This window comes from Carassius auratus, chromosome 25 (assembly GCF_003368295.1).
Source record: "Carassius auratus strain Wakin chromosome 25, ASM336829v1, whole genome shotgun sequence".
NCBI classification, from domain to species: domain Eukaryota; kingdom Metazoa; phylum Chordata; class Actinopteri; order Cypriniformes; family Cyprinidae; genus Carassius; species Carassius auratus.
Window position 1 is genome coordinate 17,398,152 of NC_039267.1, and position 18,810 is coordinate 17,416,961.

Sequence of the window (18,810 nt, forward strand, 5' to 3'; positions counted from 1 at the left end):
TTTTTATTTTATTTTTTATTGCAGGACATTACCTTGATCAGGGTTCATACAGAAACTGCAAAATAAGCACTTCATGTTTGGTTTTCAAGGACTAAAATCTCACAATAGTTATTATCTTTCAAATTCTAAATAAACTAATGAAACAAAATGGCACACATAAAGTGCAGCACAAAAGCATTCAATGACTGTGGCAACTTAAGGATATTATGGAAGTTCTCTCTTTATTGAAACAGATTTTTTTTTTCATGAATATGATTGATCTGAAGAATGAAAGTTGTATCATACACTTGGGAATTGATGAGCTATTTCACTACTTATCAACACCAGGGTGTGTGACAATGCACTTAGCTCACGAGATATACAGTTCACTAGAATGAGACAATATTTTAATACTATTTTTAAGATTATTATTTTAAATGACAAAATATTTGTCTTTTAAAACACAAAAATCAAAACAATGCAGTTGAATTTTTAAATATTTTAACTAATCTAGGGCTGTAACTTATGATTTTTTTGGCAATCAAGTAACCTACAGATTATTTTGACATTTGAGTAATCTGATATTTTTTAGTAATACAAATAGACCTAAGCGATAAAACAGGCTTTAGAATGACTATTATATATAAACTAATGATAAAGCAATAATAATTGGTTCAAATAAAATATCAAAACCAATTACATGGTTTTATTATACAGACCTGATAAAATAGGCTTATGTAATTGTAATATGCCTACACAAAATAGCCAACTTAAATATATTATGTATTATAACATATACCTGCAGAGGGTGCCAATGGCCTGGCGATGGTTCACTTTACAGCATGATCCACGGACGTTTAAATACATATTTTATGGATATATCATATTAGGCCACCTGCAAACTCAGAGCGACGGATTTGAACTTTTATTTTTAAATTGAAAAAAACAAAACAAAACCAACAACACAAATTTCATATCTACTGCACTTTAAAAATTCTAGTGCTTTTCAATACCTTCTCAAAAATATGGCTGTTTTCAAGGGTTTTCCAAGACTTAGATTTCAAAAAGTCAAATTGAAGTACTTCAAGCACCTTGTACGAACCCTGCTTGATGCACCAGTCACTGTCACACGACACGTGTCACAAGATTTTCCATTCCTAGAGTTTAGATATGATCAGATAGGATTTGTAAAGGAAGAATTTAGTAGAGTCGTAAAGTGCATTCCTTCCTAAATCAACCTTGGGTTCAGTTATGTTACTGCTTGAAATATTAATCCTTTCTTCAGCAACAAAAATGAATAGGTATGTTAATTCTGAGCTATCAAGCCTAAGGTTTTCTGTAGCCGGAGGTAAGAACAGTCCTAAAGCAGAAAAAAATAGTCATAGCTATAGTTTTTATTTGCAGCTGTCTCTAATTTAGAAGTTTTGATCTTTTACTCTCCTCAATATTCTTAAATGGGCTTATTGGCAGAGAGTGATATGCTTGGGCAAGAGCAACCATCTCTAAAGGTCCTTTCTCAAGGGGTGAAACAGTGGCAATAGACTGATTTAGGTGGTCTTTTATCTTTAGGCTTCTCTGCCAATAGGATACTAAGATCAGTGACTCTTAGGATTCAGTGTGTGTATTTTTTTCCCCCTTTTTAACAGTGCTTCAGGGATTTGTTCGTAGGCCAGGTATGTTGAGCCACACCCTTATCAGTCATTCTGTCAGACTTTACCAGTGAAACTCACTGTACACTCACTGTACACGTTATGAATGTCAAAATGCCCCATTTGCTTCAAAATAAATCTAATGCATAGTTCACATGTTTTAAAACGAGTCATAGCAGAGCTTTCATACCTTACTATTTCATCAAAAGATGAGCCCAGCGTTGTAGCCCGTGGCCTTGTCAAGGAAACAAGTTGATTGCACTGCATATACAAATCATATTAAATCTGACAGGAAAAACAGTGATTGTGGCAGAAATCTGTGAGAGGGCAAAGGTAATGTATTGGCATCTGAGATGGAAGTAAATAGATGTCGAGATGGATTATACAGTCTTTTGTCTTGCGCAAGTTGCAGTACAGCCCATTTCTGAATTATATACAGCATTATATACAGCAGTGCACTTATTGGTGGGAGGTATGAGTGAGATGAAAGGTTAGGGTGATAAGTGAAAGTGAGGAAGGGAAGAGTAGCTCGACCAACATTTCCCACTTTCTTGCCATATGACGCCGGTGTATTGTTAGTGCTCTTTAATTTGACTCCTGTACCATGCTATTATGGATGCTGGGTAATGTGTGCCACAGGGAAGAATAAATCAGTGATCAGGTTGTGGGTTTTGGACCAGAAATTGTTGCCTCTAGGAAAAAACAGAAGGGAAAAAAATATCCAATAAAAAGTAATCTGCAAAAAGTTAAAGTTAAAAGCTATATTTCTTTAGGTCACATCTGTACATTTCCCCCCCACTGCTTTTACTCTTTGGATGTGCAACTGAGAGAATGAGAGGCAAGTATTAACCTGTGATTGTCTACCCCTCTATCCCCAACTGGCCAACAAAAAACACTAATAGTCTCTTTGGACATATAACTTCTTTTTCTAGAGTCAGCTGTTCAAAGCATGCACTTGAAAGGCACTGTATACATACATTTTCCAAGCAGAGAAATATCATTTTACTGCCAAACTCTTGGCTGCTTATAATCAAAAAAGCTCTTAGCCAAAGTAAACCTGAACATAAGCATGTCTGAAGCACTCAAAGGAGGTCATACACATATCGGTGTCTTTTCACTGAGATTTTTTGTCATATTATCTAATGTGGTATATTTTGTGTACAGTTTCATGCTTTAATTTGTGTGAATGAGGAGTAGGCATACTGTGTGCCAAAAGTGATGCAATTCTGTCCTCTTCAGGTGAGAAGTGGAATTGCTTGGTCTCCGTCTATTTACCAGTACTGCAAAATAAACCTTTTACCACCTAAAATAGTGATTGCTTTTGTGTAATCACACTTTATTCATAATGAAGGAGTAGAACAGCATATTTTGATACATTTATGTAAATAAATGCAATATTGTCTAAAGTGCAAACTGACATTTTCTTTTCCTCTCTCTTCTGTTTTCAGAACATCAAGATGACAGAGGAACATTCCATCATCAGGGAAACGAAGAGATAAGGAAGAGAGAAAATAATCCTGTGCTTTGAGCTTCCGTTACCGCAGGCCTATTGATTCTGACTGGAACACAATGTGTCCATGTCGCAGCCTGCGCAGATAAGGACCAGCGTGCTAAACTAGCCACACCGGCATCATGACTGAAGAGACTAAACACCTCCTGGCAGCCAAAGAGTTGAATAATGAGTCCAAAAACCAGGATAAGGGGGCTGTGGAGCATAAAAGCTTAAAAAAGTCCCCCGAGCGGTTTCACAATGCGTGTCTGGAGCCACATGCTGTGAACAATCTTGCTAAGTTTGCAGAAAAAGAGAGAGACAACACGCAGCAACGTGAGGCTGTGATTCGGCCACAGCAGGCTGGAAAGATTGATTTTAAGTCACTGCAGAATCATTCATTCAACAGCAACAGGACGTGGCCCAGCGGCAAGGACAGCCCTCAGTCACCCAGCGGAAAGAGTCGCAATAGAGACAAGAGTAAAAAGTCAGGAAAAGGAGAGCGTGGCAACCCACAGCAGTTGTACAGACTGAGTATTACAAACTCACGCTCCAATCCCACAATTGGGATAGCCTATCCCCAGCAGAAAGTCTCACCTCCAAAGAAGATTGAGTCCAGCAGGGGTCCTGTCTCAGGCAGCTACCGCTTCCATGTGCCAAGTATTCCAGAGCGAGAGGCTGAACTCCAGCAGGAAGAACTACAGTTCAGATGCTTCCAGGAGAGTTCGCCTAACCTTACTTCCCAAAGCTATACCTCACAGGCTGTTGCCGCCCCCTCTGGAGGACCAGCTCACCAGAATCCACCACAACAGCAGCAAAAGAAACCCAGCCCAATCGAGAGCAACAGCACACCACCTGTCAATGAAAATGTATTCCCCGACTTTCAACTGAGCGAAATGGACACATGGCAGTCTCCAGACAGGACTTTCAGAAGCACTAGTTTTGGACTTACTTCGCAAAAGCCAAACAACCTTGTGGACTTGAACAAGACCAATGGTAGTTTTATGCCTATGCCATTTCAGTACGGATACCCTTTGTTAGAGGAATCAGGCTCTGATTCCTTTCCCTGTGATCAAAATACACAGTCTCAAGATTACATTGACATTTCTCCTGCCCCTAACCAGGTTTCTCATAATTCATTTTCCTTTCCATCCTCTGCAGAGGGACATGAGGCCGTGCAAAATAATGTACAGTTTGGTAATGACCATGTAGAGGACAGGCAGTCATACCAGTTACATCCTAAACCACCCCAGTACATGCAGACACAACATGGTGTGCAGTCATCTGTTCCCAATGATGAGAGCTCAGTGTCGAGCATTCACCAATCAGAGCAGAGTAAAAGTGTTTCAGATAAATCTGATTCTTTCAGTCCAGTAGACAATAAAGACACAGGCTTTGCAGTAGTGGGCAAGAGAGGCTGCCATCTTAAAAATGGCACCACCAGCCAGAGAGTTCTTATTCAAGGCAGTGTTCATCAGATTAGGAATATTGCACAAGGTTCCAGTTCTCAAATAAATGTCATTAGCCCTCCACATAATGGCATTCACATCAGCCCAGGGCCTCTTGACAAAAGTGTAAGTAAACACCATGTCAGGGTATCACACCCATGGAATGGACCAAACAAAGCCTTCCCACCACCACTCATAGACCCGACTTCTACACCTTACCCCTTTCAGTACCAACCAGCACCAGAACAGAGACAAAACGCCATTAATGGTCGCATGCCTTGGCAGCAGATACGCTTCACAACTGCCATGCCGAGTCAAAACAGGATTGATCTCTCCAGGCAACTGAGCAATCAGCAGCTTACTTTTTTGATAGGCCCATCAGACTGGCAAGATGACAGTAAGCCACACAAAAACAGCAACCAGAAAGATTCCAATATCTTTCTCAACAAAAAGACAAATGAGGGCTTCTCAAACCAAAGGCATGACAGTGTCAAGCAAGGCTGCAACACAATTCCACCATGTCATTTTACCAACAAGGTAGATACAAACCAAGGCCAGGTGGGTGATGCCAAAAATAAGTCATTATACTTTGGTATTAACCCCTCAGTGCCAGTGACATCATCAAGAAACTGTAGCTACCCTCCGTTACATGTAGCACCCTTAGGGCTGAAGATGGTGTCCCCATATGACTCTCCTTCACATTCGCCTACTCAAAATCCAGCATCTAACAGTACATGTTCATCACTCTCCCCAGCCTCCACAAACTCTGTCACCAGTAACTCTGATGACAGCCAAATTTCAAAGGGTCTGTCCCCTCAGTTTTATCAGCAGCAACAGGAGAAGGCATTGATATCATCTAGTAGCATGAACACCAACCAGCATCACTACCATTCGGAAGCATCCAGAGGCTTGCACTATAAACAAGAAAAAGCCAAAGAGAACATTGCAAGCTTCATGTCACACAACAGGCATTCAAAGTCCAACACAGACAATGGGAAAGGTTGTCTGGAGACCTACAGAGCAGAAAACCATCCCCCACCTACGTATTCTGCCCACCAACTCGCCACATCACTAGCCTCAGCAAACCTTGACCAACTGGATGTGCTTTTGACATGCAAGCAATGTGATCAGAATTTTAATAACCTTGTCTCTTTTCTTGACCATAAGCAATACTGTGGACAGCATACATTTGCACAAAATGACTTTAAAGATGTGCCAAAAGTGGAAGACATAAGGAAGTTTCAGACAGACCACACAAAAGCCATGTCATCTGGATCCAGTTACACCATTTTGCGGAGTTCTTCAGATTTGCATCTGTCTCTGCTTGGACTAAACAAAAATGGTGAAATAGTGCCAGATAATGAAACCAAAGGAGATCTAAAAGATGATCCAATGAAACTGATGCTACCATCTGCACCCCTTCCAGATTTAGAGATGGAAGATCCCAAATTGGATAGCCTTATCACAGAGGCTTTGAATGGACTAGGCTATCAGTCAGATAATGCAGAGATTGATAGCAGCTTTATTGATGCATTTGTTGATGATGATCTCACCACTACTAAATGCACATCAACAAGACAGACTTTGACTAAAGACTCCACAACATTTGAAGGTAGAACAAACAGTGAATCAACATCCAGATCTCAAGCTCACAGCAAATATCCTTTTGACTCAGATTTAGACAGCCTTAGTTCAGACCGCAAACTCATAGACAGCCCTTTCAAAGAAAGCCAACATGAGTCGATACAGAAGGAAGTCCTCAAGACAGAAACCTCTCCAACAGAGTCCCAGTCACAGGAGTCAAACTGCACACAAATCGAGTGGGAAACAAGAAAGTCAGAGCAAAGAGAAGAGGAAAATGATTCCAGTTCTAAGCTTCTTCTATCAAGCAAGTTTTCTGCAAGATGTGGTCCGAAAAGCTTGCAGAGTAGCACAGCATTAGTGAAAACAACATCCACCTGTGCTAGTAAAAGCCCAACCACTCAGAAACCAATACCAACCGAAGGCAAAAGGAAGAGGACAGGTGGCGGAAGCTGGAGTAAGGAGCTTATCCACAAAATTGTTCAACAAAAGAACAAGTTGCATAAACTCCATGTGAAGGGCACCAAAAACATGCAGTTTTCACTTGTGATGGAGAGAGTTACTCCTGCAGTGCAGAATCCTACTTTCAGGGAGTATGATTACGTTTCTGACTCAGACGATGACTGTGAGCCTGTCAAGATTGCCAGTCAAGGACGTCTCAGCCAGAGCATTCGTTGCAAGTACACATACACTAAGGAGTGCAAGGGGAGGATTCGTGCTGACAAGAGCCGGGAAAGTTCATGGAAACAAAACAAAAATGAGTGCACTGATCCCAAGAAAGTTTTGGATGCCTCTTCATCCTTGATAAAAGACAACCCTGGTCACCAACGGCTCAGGAGACGGAGCAGTAGGTCCTCCACAAGTAGTGAACTCAGCACATCAATAAGTATTTGCAGCGATAGCATTGGCAGCCCGAAAAGTACTGATCATACAGATTCCGACTCTGAGAAACAAATAGAAGTAGAGAGGAAAGATCAAGACTCTCCTGAACAGAATGCGTACGAAGAATCACCAGCAAGGATCCGAAAAGAGTCTAGCACATCACTGGCACTGACCTTTACGAAAAATACAAAAAGGTACAGCACTGATAAGATACTACTCACTGAGCACAAGGATCGGTTCACTACTTCAAAATGTTCAAGTATTATCTGTAAGACTGAAGAGACTGCATCAGAGCACACAATGACTAAAAGTACTGTCAGCCTTGCCAGATTCAAAACCACCAGAGTAGAAATAGAGGAAAAAGGGGACCACTTCGGGTTTGAGGCAGGAATTCTTGCAACCACAGAAGAGCCATTCAAAAAAGATTACCCAAAAAATATCACATCACCAAGAGGGTCTGGTATAACACCAAATTCAATGGAAACCACCAACAATAGAGATTCTAGCCATGTTTTTAAACTAAAAAAAGATGCTGTCTCATCAAAGGGTAAATCCCACAAGAAAAGAACAAATAGTTCTGAATTGTCAGCACCCATTTTTGAGAAAGCCAGCAATGACAGCATATCGAGTGAAGAAGCCAGCAGAAGCTCAAATGACCTATTCCTTGACTCCACACCTCTCTGCAGTTCACTTGTGGACAAAGTCTGTTTATCACCTTCAAAAGTCCATGATGCTACTGCACTAAAGAATGGGCAATGTCTCAATCCCTATTCTTCAGAGCACGATCAGAGTCTCATAAAGTCACCCCTTTCTTTTGACACAGCGTCAATGTTTGGTGACCTTTCAGTGGGAGGTTTTGAGAGCAATCTTTATCCAGATATTCAGATTCCCAAAGAGAGCTTTAGTCCTCTGGAAACCACAACAGATAAGAAAGAACTTTTTGAGACATCATTCTCACCATTCTTGGAGCAGAGAGACTGGAATCTGATGGTGGATGTTACTCCTGTGCTGCCAGATGAGATTTCTCAGTACAAAGAGGACTCTGACTCGAATGATAAGACCAATTTTAACCATGTCCCATTTGCTTTGCCAGAGAAATTAATGGACTACAATCCAAATCTCAACAGTAGCGTGTCAGTTGATGATCTGGAAATAAAAAGGATAGTTACAGAGCTTGAGAGTCAGTTGCAAACAGCCAAACTCAGCAGCCCTCCACCATTAGACAGTGAGCTTCCAAAACCGTTAACCATAAGCAAATTCTCTCCACTGAGACTTGACCCTGACAGTGAAGATGAGGACAGTAGCTTGGAGATTAACTGTTCCTCAGAGAACTTGCAAACTGTCAGACCAGACTCACAATCAGCGCTGTTCTCAGAACCTGACTTACCATGGTCTAGTCCGCTTCCATTTGGACTGATGTGTGGACAACAAGGTCTTCACACGCCAACACATTCCTCTACTATCAACACACCAACTGATTCAGAACATGACCATTTGGATATAAAGGACAGCATGGGGCTCACTGTTTTGAACGAAGAAAATGGTTCACCTATGCATCCAGATGACAAAACAGAGAAGAACGACTGCATAGATAAGTCAGAGGAGATGCTTGAGCATGAAATTTACAGAGAAAATCTGATGAAAAGCTTGGAAGTGATCTCAGATTCTTTGTCTTCAGGTTTTACATCACCCCAGTCGTCTCCTAATCAAGAGAATGTGGTTCCTGAAGAACATGAAAAACAAGACAATGGACACTCTGAACAAAATGTGTCTGAGCATATAGAATCTACAAACACAAAGTTCTCAGTGGAGACATATAACACAAACACCGCTAGACTAGAAGAGACAACCAGTGACATTTCTGGGTCAGATAACAGAACAAAGGTCTGCATAAATGAGACTAGTAATGACACTCTTCATGATGAATTAGTAGCTAATGAACAACAGCTTGCGGAGAGTTCCTTTGAGAGTCCACCAACTACATGCGTGAACTCAAATGAAATCGATTCGCAGAAGTCTTCGGCCTCCATATATGAACACAAGGGTGAGTCCCATGTCAACCAAACTGAAATTGCTGAGTGTGATACACAGTTTGATATTAAGGACTCAAATTATACTATGCAAAATTCAGACTTCTCCAAAATATTCCACTTCTCAGCATCCCCTACCATACCTAAAGATGAAAATGCCCTGTGTGTAGAAAAAATACAGAAATGTGATGAAGATTCAGCTCTAATTGCAATGCCAGAATCAACTTCTGAAGACAATAAGGATGCAACAGGCTGTCCATCTGATACAGATATATATCAACCCATTTTAAGTATCACATCTCCTCATTGTGAAGATCAATTGTCAAACCATTCACAATTAATTCATACACAACAGTTGGTTTCTCCTAAACATCTTCCTGTAGTTCAAGATGAACATGAATGTATAGACCGTGTGGAGAGAGCCATGCCTGATATGACATTGTTTTCTGTACAATCAGAATGTCAAGATAATCAACAAAAGAACACTGAGCAGAGTCCTCAACTTCTTATTTTGACTCGGGCACCAGAGTTTTCTTACATGTCTATCCAAAGCCCTACTGAGCTGAGAGATAATGGTCCACAACCAAGCACAGTTACCTCTTCACTAAGTAAAAGCAGACCAGCCCTGGAAGACAATAACTTAGATCACATAGATATTGGCAAGTCAGATACTTTTGGTACAGCAACAACAAAATTAGATAATTCATTTAATCCCCATCTGGATTTTGTAGAAATTACAGGGAGTAATATTTCTAGCCCTGGAACACTGTTGGCTGTGGACAAAATCTCAAAACAACCTTTTTCTGAGCATTCTGGGGCAATGGATAACTCTGAAGATGATTTGAAACTCAGCCCCCTGAATTACAGTGAAACGTGTTTCAGTGAATACAGCTTAACCTCTAAAGGTTCAAACAAAGGAAATGACCAGCATAATATAAAATCAAACTCTGCAGACAGTTACATTATCAATGCCTGTGCTTTCTCTCCTGATAAACCATTGTCATCCAGCCCAACATATAATTCAAATGAACAAGAGCCAAATATTCAGGGCCATCTGACTGGACTTGATATACCCGAAACCTCTATAAATAATAAACAAATTGATATCAAATATTCAAGTGTCTCACATTCCTGCAGTAGTTATGTTGAGGAAAGCAGTACAATTATCTCTGAACAAGTCTCAAAGCTTGGCCAAACTGACATGGATGGTAGTCACCTTCCACCTGAAACTGTTGATTACATGGATTTGCACATCAAATTTAACAAGAAAGCAGATTCTGAAAAGCTAGATCAACAGATGATCATCAATGAGCATGATGCAATGCAGAGGTCAACAATGTCAGATGTTAAGGAGATACCTAAACCTCCGATACAATATGCAAAAGCAGCATCCATGGGACTCACATTCACATCTGTCCAAAACGAAGGACCAAGTTTGAAGTCAAATGAGACAAAAACATCACAGAAAAAGGGTGGTACACAGAATGCAGTTCAAGGAAAATTTCAGTGTGAAATATGTGCAATGTTCTTTCGAACACAACCTGGACTTAAAAGACATAAAGCCATGAAGCATGTAGTAAAGGCTGAAGGAATTTCTCCAACCGAAAATATAAATATGAGCAGTCAAATGTTCATGCCCATTTTAATGCCAAACCCAACGGAAAAAGCACTGAAAGTTAGCATGAATGTTTTAAGTCCAACAGTTCTTCCACATCCAAACAGAAGTGAAATCTCAGATGGACAAGAACAACAAGCAGATCCACATTTGATCCTTCAAGGGACTGCTAGTGATTCTGATGTTTCAGAGATCACAGGAAGTTGTGATATTGATCAGAGAACTTCTCTAAATGAAAAAGCAGATAACAGTAACAGCATTGTGGACATGAGCAGTGAAATGTTTGCTCCAAAACCGGTAAAGCAAGACACTTTTTCAGATGAAATACTCAGAACTCTTCAAACAGATATATTGCAGACTATTTCTCCAGCTTTTCACTCAATGGTACAATCAAACTGTTCTAAGTCACTTGAAAAACAGGTCCCAAATGGCAGTCACAGCTATCATGAAGTAAGTGTGATGGAGGAACAGAAGAACATGCTAGTAACCAACAGCAGTGAAGAGCAAATGGAAGAAACGTCTTCTTCCATAGGGCATTCTATATTGCATAAGGAAGGAGACACATATGACATTAACAAAGTTGTGACAAAGCCAAATTATGTTCAGGCAGAAGATATCCACTATGCACTTAGGGATTCTTCTGTTGATATCAAGCGTGAGAACACCTGTTCTCCCGCAGAAGATAGTCATGCACTTACTGAAACTTCGGGAATAGAACCTGATCTCAAGGCTTTTTTTGATGATGAAAGCACTTTTTCTCAATTATTCCCAAGAAATGATGACAGGAAAAGAAAGAAATGTGCAAGGGTCTATGGTAAAAGCAACAAAAAGCAAAAACAACTCTCCTGTTTTATTTTAGACTGCCCTCCAACTGGTGCCTTTATTGATAAGTATGAGGACTCTGAAGAAAACAAGATGGGGTGTAAGTTTATCAGTGACATGAATGACCCTTGTGAATATGAAACCATATTGACCCCCAAAAGCTTAGTCAAGAGTTATATGGAGAATGCATGTCATTCAAAAGATGACCTAATGGATAGCCAGGCTGGTTATGAGGAAAATGTAGAAACTGGCATTAAAGAATTCTTATGTGAAAAAGAGGGCATTATCAGACAACCCTTAGAGCATCAGGATGACTTGCATAATTGCATGGTGTCAGAGAACACAGTTCCTCAAGAAGATTGTGAACCAGAGGATCCTGCTATAGCCTGCCCTCTCCAAATGGTCTGTGTTCAAGATAATGCCTCTTGTTCGCTAAGCACTGAGATACCTAACCTTAACACTACAATCCAGATTCCTGTACCATTTTTTGAGCCTGAGAGAGATATGCCTTTGATTGAGACCATTGCAAGCACAGAACTGAAAGACCCTGAAAGACCTTGCAAAAAGCCTGTGGAGCGGAAGTGTAGGAAACGCATTGAAACTGGACTTAAACCTAAAGACAAGCAATACAAATGCAAAGTGTGCTTTACATGGTTTCTCACCTTAGGTGAGCTCGACTTCCACAAGCTCTCACACAATCCATCACCTCCCCCAACTTGCTATATGTGTGTACAGCGCAAGTTTAGCTCACGAGAACAACTAAGGGACCATCTCAGAGAGAAACATGCCAAAAACAAAGCAGGTGTTTGGACTTGTGGCATGTGCTTGAAAGAAATTTCAGATGTCTGGATGTACAATGAACACTTGCGTGAGCATGCCACACAGTTTGCACGAAGAGGCCAGTCTCAGAACTCCCTCTTGGACATGCCTGGGTGTTTCATGCAGGAAAACGCTGTGAAGAACTTCATATCTTCAATAATGCAGCATCGACCCAGCAGAGTGACAAAAGGAGACAATCTCAAATCCTCATCTAAGGAAGAGAGAAGAACATCTTTAGATGTTAATGGACAAGAGTTGAAGGGTCCAGAGGAGTTTGATTCCATAAGTCTGAAGACTAAAACGAGTATCGGGGGAGGAAGTAAACACTGTGCACTGACAACGCTTGAGGTTTTACCAAAAGCAGAGACTCCTTCCAAAAATGCTGAGATGCATCCTAATTGCAAAGACCCTTCAAGGGACTGTCACCACTGTGGCAAGCAGTTTCCAAAGCCCTTTAAACTCCAGCGTCACTTAGTTGTTCACAGCTTGCAAAAGATTTTTCTTTGTCACAAATGTCCATTGTCCTACCAAGAGGCAAAGGAGCTTAAAGACCACCTTAAAAATGAACATGAGGACACAGATGAGCCAGACTCAAAGCATACCACACTCTATACTTGTGAACTCTGTGCCGATGTCATGCATGTCATTAAAAAGTCCTTCATCTGCAGTACCTGCAACTACACGTTTTCAAAAAAGGAACAGTTTGATCGTCACATGGAGAAGCACCTTGCAGGAGGAAACAAGATCTTCAAATTCAGGGGAGTTATGAGACCTTGCAAGCCTTTTAATTCAAAAAATGATATGTCTGACGTGCCACCAAGCAAGAAAAGGAAGGCAAAAGAGAGCAGCTTGGACATCACAGTATCACACATGCAAGGCATCAAATCAGTGTTACCAATCATAGATGACACTGCACAGAATAGTAAGGAGGACCATTCTACTGAAACAAACAATACCAGTGTGAAAATTGAGGATGTAGCTGAGGACTTCCCTGTAGTTGACAAGGACATTATAAAGTGTACAGTGCAAACTGATACAGCAGAACAGAGTCTTTCAACAGAGTTGAAGAAAGAGGATGAAAGCTCTTCTCCTTGTCATGGAATCCAAGCAGATGAGCTCAGGGAGGTCAGTGCAACTGACAAACAAGCTCTGACAGAGATTTGTGATGTTAAAATAGAAGACGACTGTTGCACAATTCCAACAACATTGTTAGATTCAGAGGTTAGCATTGCAAGCATTTCCAGACAAAATGAAGATGGGGTGGAGACGAACCCTACAGAAAGCCTTGAAAATGCAAGTGAACAAGGGGAAACAACAGACTTCAGTGTCTGCACCATTCAAGTATGCAGACAAACAGATATAAGTTTACCAAAGCAAGACATGCAAGGATTCTCATCTTGTAATGACTTTGAAATCTCATCTGTGAAGCCATCTTCATACGAGACAAGCTACTTGAATCAGGAACAAACAATTGAGACTTTATTCTCCATCAACAGAATTGAGAATAAACAAGATGTTCACACACATGACAGTGAGCAGCCGGCTACTGGCCAGGCTAAGCACGTAACTATGGTCAAATCTGAGGAAACTTTGAAACAAAGTCTGGAAAATAACCCAAGGTGCCTTAGTACCACTGATTCTGCATGTCACACCAGCAGCTCCAATACATGTGAAGATAAGGACTCAACCAAACAACAAAAGAAGAGGAAAGAACTTAAGACATCGCACAGCTCTCAGAGAGCACCATCTCCTACTGCAAGGGAAAATCTGGGCATTGACCTAAGAGTTAAAAAGAAGTTCAGACCTAGCAGGTGTGAAAATATCGATGGGCAAAGGAAAACCGATCTTCCCAATGACTATCCAGTGCTGACATCGGTAAAGGAGGACACAGTCAGCAACAAACTAATCTCCAAGCATAAAATAGGATCTTCCAATCTGGGCCTTCACCTAAAGAAAGGTCCTGTAGAGTTCTCACCCAAAAAGGTTGAGATTGTTCGCCACTTCAACGGAGATTGCAAAGGGAAAAAGAGCATTCCTAGGAGACCCATTCATTCCCCTTCTTCAAGGGTCTCCACCCTGAACAACTCATTTAATAAATCACGGTCCAAGCCAGGGGTCAGATCCATGGAGACTCACTCATATCGTACTGCAGAGTCACAAAACAACCTCCTGAGCCAGCTGTTTGGCCAAAGACTAACTAGTTTTAAAATTCCTTTAAGGAAGGACACGTCTGAATCTATTAATTAAGGATTAAATGGATGCTATTAACGAGGAGGTATTTAAGTGATCCACTAGGCATGTTATTCTTGAGACTAGGATTGTATGGCCCTCCTCTGTGAAATCATTGAACTCCTTGTTTAGTCACTTTATCGCATTCCTCTTGTAAATGTGTATTTACATATATGTGAAGACCAATAACAAAATGTATGAATATAGGATGAATTTGTTGGTTACAAATGAGTTTCTCTATTTTATAGCAGAGCATTATCTCTAAGAGAGTGTATTTCATCAGCAGCAAAGAAAGGTTTTCGGAAAAGAGTTTACTTGAAAATGAACCGAGAATATTTGAGTTCCAAAAAAATGCATGACACTTTTTACATTAAATGTTCTTCGATGTTTTCCAAGCAACCGGACCAAAAGACATCCTAAGTCTGTATCATGTCAATGTGCGTATTGTATATGCTTCAGAGAATTACTCCTTCATACTCTTTTACTTTACTGTATTGCAAAGACACTCATTAGTATTAGCTTTTGTATCATCACTAATTGGTGCTATTTTGTTATTATTATTATTATTATTTGTGTAATGTGAACACAATGTCTTATAACTGAAGGGAGCATGTAGCAATTACACTCATCATTGCTGGTACTCAACAGTTTTAGAGTAAATGACACAAAAATACTGTGTAAGGTCAATCAAAAAGAAAGGGTTCATTTGTGTCTTCATTTGATGTGTTCAGAGGAGGGCAAGGAAAAAGCCTTTTCCAAAACTGAATTTAGTTTCATTTCATCAATAATATGAACTCAGGTGCTATTATTGCGCATGAAACCCTTAGGAATTCTTCCCATGCACTGATGTTACAATACACAAACCCCACACATGATCAACTCTAATTTCCCCCCGTTCTTTAATTATTACTAATTACTAGAACAAAAGGTGCTTTGTCATGTTTATATGTATCTTATATTGTATAATATTGTAGGTTTATCTTTTCCAGTGCAATGCATAATGTCAAAGTTCTATTTTAATAATGTGCAAAAGATGAAGAGAAAAAGGAAAGGAAAATACAAAGCCTACTGAAGGCTTATGAGTGGATCACAAAGTGCATCATATAAACTTGGTTATTAAAGAAAAATATTTGCATTAAGCCTTTTGTGTCTTTGTCCTCTCTGATGGTTTCCTTTGTTTCAATTTAATAGCTCCACAGTATGAAATATGTGCTTATAATTGCTTACAGTGTTTAATCCTGAGAGAAATTTCTCTAAATACAATGTGGATGAATGAACTGTGTGCAGCGTGTGATAAGAAATGGAGAATACGGCTTTGTTTTAATCAGGAAAGACCTGCACTGTGACTTTTGAATTCACATTTAATGTTCAATTTTAACTGACATGAAAATGAATAGGTGAAGATCATAGAGCCTTCAACCTGTTTTAGCACAGAGAATGACAGCTTTGATCAGAAATAAGACATGACATCCTGAAACAATCGTGCAACAAATATAAACATATACAGTGGAGTCCAAAACGAAGACCATAACCAAAAAATGCGTCTATTTTGAATTTTCAATTCCATAAGTATAACAATTTGAGCTGATTTAATGTTGAATTTCTAAGTATTTGGTTTGTCTCCTTTTTCTTTAATGACAGCAGAACTCTGATATCAAACTGATATGAACTGCCCTTAACAAAAATATATTGCAGTATATTGGAAAATATCATGTAATATATTAGGCATATATTCTTATATATGGGATTTAATATTTATTTTTTCCAATATATTGCAATATATTGAAAGCGGCAATCATTTGTATATTTTGTATATTATATATTATATAATATATGTATAATCAATATATTATTCAATGTATTCAAATATATAATATATTAGAAAATAAAAAAGGGAAAATAATAAATTACAATATATCACAATATATTTTAAGATATATATTGGTAAATATATTTTCCTTTCGTAAGGGTGCTGTGTATGTTTGTTGTGTAAAACCTTGTGATCATATTATTCAAGTAACCTATGATTTGAGAATGTTCTAATAACATAGTTTGAGTTCACTGTTCAAATGTCACTGATTTGCTCGACTGATTAGCAATCTAGAGATTCCACTTAATTTATCACTTCATTTTAGAAAGTTTCTTAAAATCCTAAACATATATATATATATTTTTTTTTTCAGTTTTAAAAAAAGTTTACGTTTAAATTCAAATTCAGAATCCACATTTTTCAGTATGGTCTTTGACTTTCGAACACCGCTGTATTTATACATTCATTTTAGAACTTTCAAATCCTGAAGCTATTCATTTATTTTGATAGGTTTTCTCCGGTAATTCCAAACAATGTTATGAGAATATTGTCAGAAATATTTTTTTTTATTTTTTTTAGTAAACAGTAACGCCGTTGCTGAAAAACAATGTCACATCATTTCATAATCATTCATACACAATAGCATAATAATTACCCAAACAAGTTTCTACTGGTTATGCAAATGCACATTGCAAACAACAGGAAATAAAGTTTCGCTGTTTGATTACGTTACTTATTTGCTCCTCAGAAAAGGAATAAAACAGGCAATCATTTCAAGCCGATTCATCACTGTGTGTTTAGTGGCTTATATCCCTACATGAGCTTTGTTCAACTTCACATAGGAATAAAAAGCCATAAGACACAACAGCAGTAAAGGAGCACGGCAGCGAGGGAAGTCCCTGGCGTTCAACAAAGATGTAGGGGCCCATATCTGAGGCACCTGGTAGAAGAAAGAAACAGGAAGGAAAAAGATTGATAACTTGGAAAAGGAGATGACAAAGCTAAGCAGGCAGAAAGACAGATATTATAGTGTGAAATTGATATTATGATCTCAGCTATCATAATGTGTGACAGCAGGCGTCAAGAGCGAGGCATTTCCAAGACATTTACATCTCTGTGAGGTCTAATGTGTTAATCAATCACTACAAATATCATATGCGATGCACAAAAAAAAAAAAAAAAAAAAAAAAAAAGAAGCTTCTGTAGCTGTGAATCATGTAATTGCCACTGATTACTCTTTTGGCTTTAACCAAATATTAAATGTTAATTTAACTATGCAAACAGTTATTAGCTAAATTATTCTGAGCAAATTTTACCACAATGCAAGGTGCTTATTAAACTACAATAACTGAATGCTAATGAATGAATTTACATGCAGAAAAAAAAAAAGTGGCAAATGGTCAGGGTGGCTGATTTGCATTATTGACTGTCAATCACTCCTGAAAAAGATAAATTTTCATTGCGTTTTCTCTCAGTGCTGTTTGTTGGTGCCAAGCAATAATTGTGCAGCTCCTTGTCAGGGCTGTTCTGATCATTTCATCTCAGAGCAAATCTCCTGGGAGACAGGACAGCTTTGCTCTTTGAAGTGGAGTGACATTATCATTGTGGCTGGTCCTGAAAATAGCATCAGTTTCGCCATACTGCCACTCACAGAGGGCTGAAGATCAGGACCAGATAGAAATGGCCGACTGGTCAGCGGTAATGACATGGACTCTAAAAGGAACAGAGGCCATCTTCAATCTCACCTTTCAATCCCAGCAACCCCCAGTCCCTATTCAGCAGCGTATAGTGCCACTCACAGCTTTTGTCACTGTGATGGAAAATTACTGGGAATCCCATCACATTGCCCCGATGTCAGAGATGGAGAGCGACAGCAGGAGAAAGTGGTAAATGGGACTCTATTTGGTTCGGGGAGAGCTTTCGGCTCCCTGTTCCACAACACAATGTTTAACAGAAAAAAGTCATTTCGCTGTTAATTTATGACTCATTTGGGGGATAATACCAGGCTGTCATCCATTTACAAGTGTAACAGGTAAAGATGATTCGATGAGAAGGTTCCCCAGGCTTCCCAGTGCCGAAAAACAGGAAAGGCGACACAGGTAATGCCTCTGATGGAGGATGCCCATGTGTAAACCAGCATGAGTTATGATTAGGTTTTGTCAGTATCAAGGAATGAATGAAAAGCCAGCACCACAAGCCACCAGCACTTCATCATAACAGCAAATAAATGACAAATCTAAATAAGTCCCACTGCCGAACTTAAGTGTGCTTAATTTATATTAAAAAAAAAATTATGAATATGAACAGACTTATGATGTTTAAATATATTTTATATATTTACATACAAATGAACTATAGAACAGTAGGAAAATGTTCTCATTGCTTTAGAATGCCTAATTTAATGTACGTAATCACTTGCATGTTCCAGTAAATAAATGTAACCCAGTTTTTATTTCT

General features: G+C 39.2%; 1 protein-coding gene across 3 annotated transcripts in view; it reads left to right on the forward strand.

The window, feature by feature from the left end:
• The window catches only part of LOC113043559 (uncharacterized), a 265,905-nt gene extending 250,225 nt beyond the window's left edge, over positions 1 to 15,680 (forward strand). For all 3 annotated transcript variants that reach the window (XM_026203012.1, XM_026203013.1, XM_026203014.1), the window contains one exon: positions 3,077 to 15,680. In XM_026203012.1, coding sequence (XP_026058797.1) covers positions 3,261 to 14,561 — 11,301 coding nt within the window. In that variant the 5' untranslated portion in view covers positions 3,077 to 3,260 and the 3' untranslated portion in view covers positions 14,562 to 15,680. The remainder of the gene's footprint in view (positions 1 to 3,076) is intronic.
• The last annotated feature ends 3,130 nt before the right edge of the window (positions 15,681 to 18,810 follow it).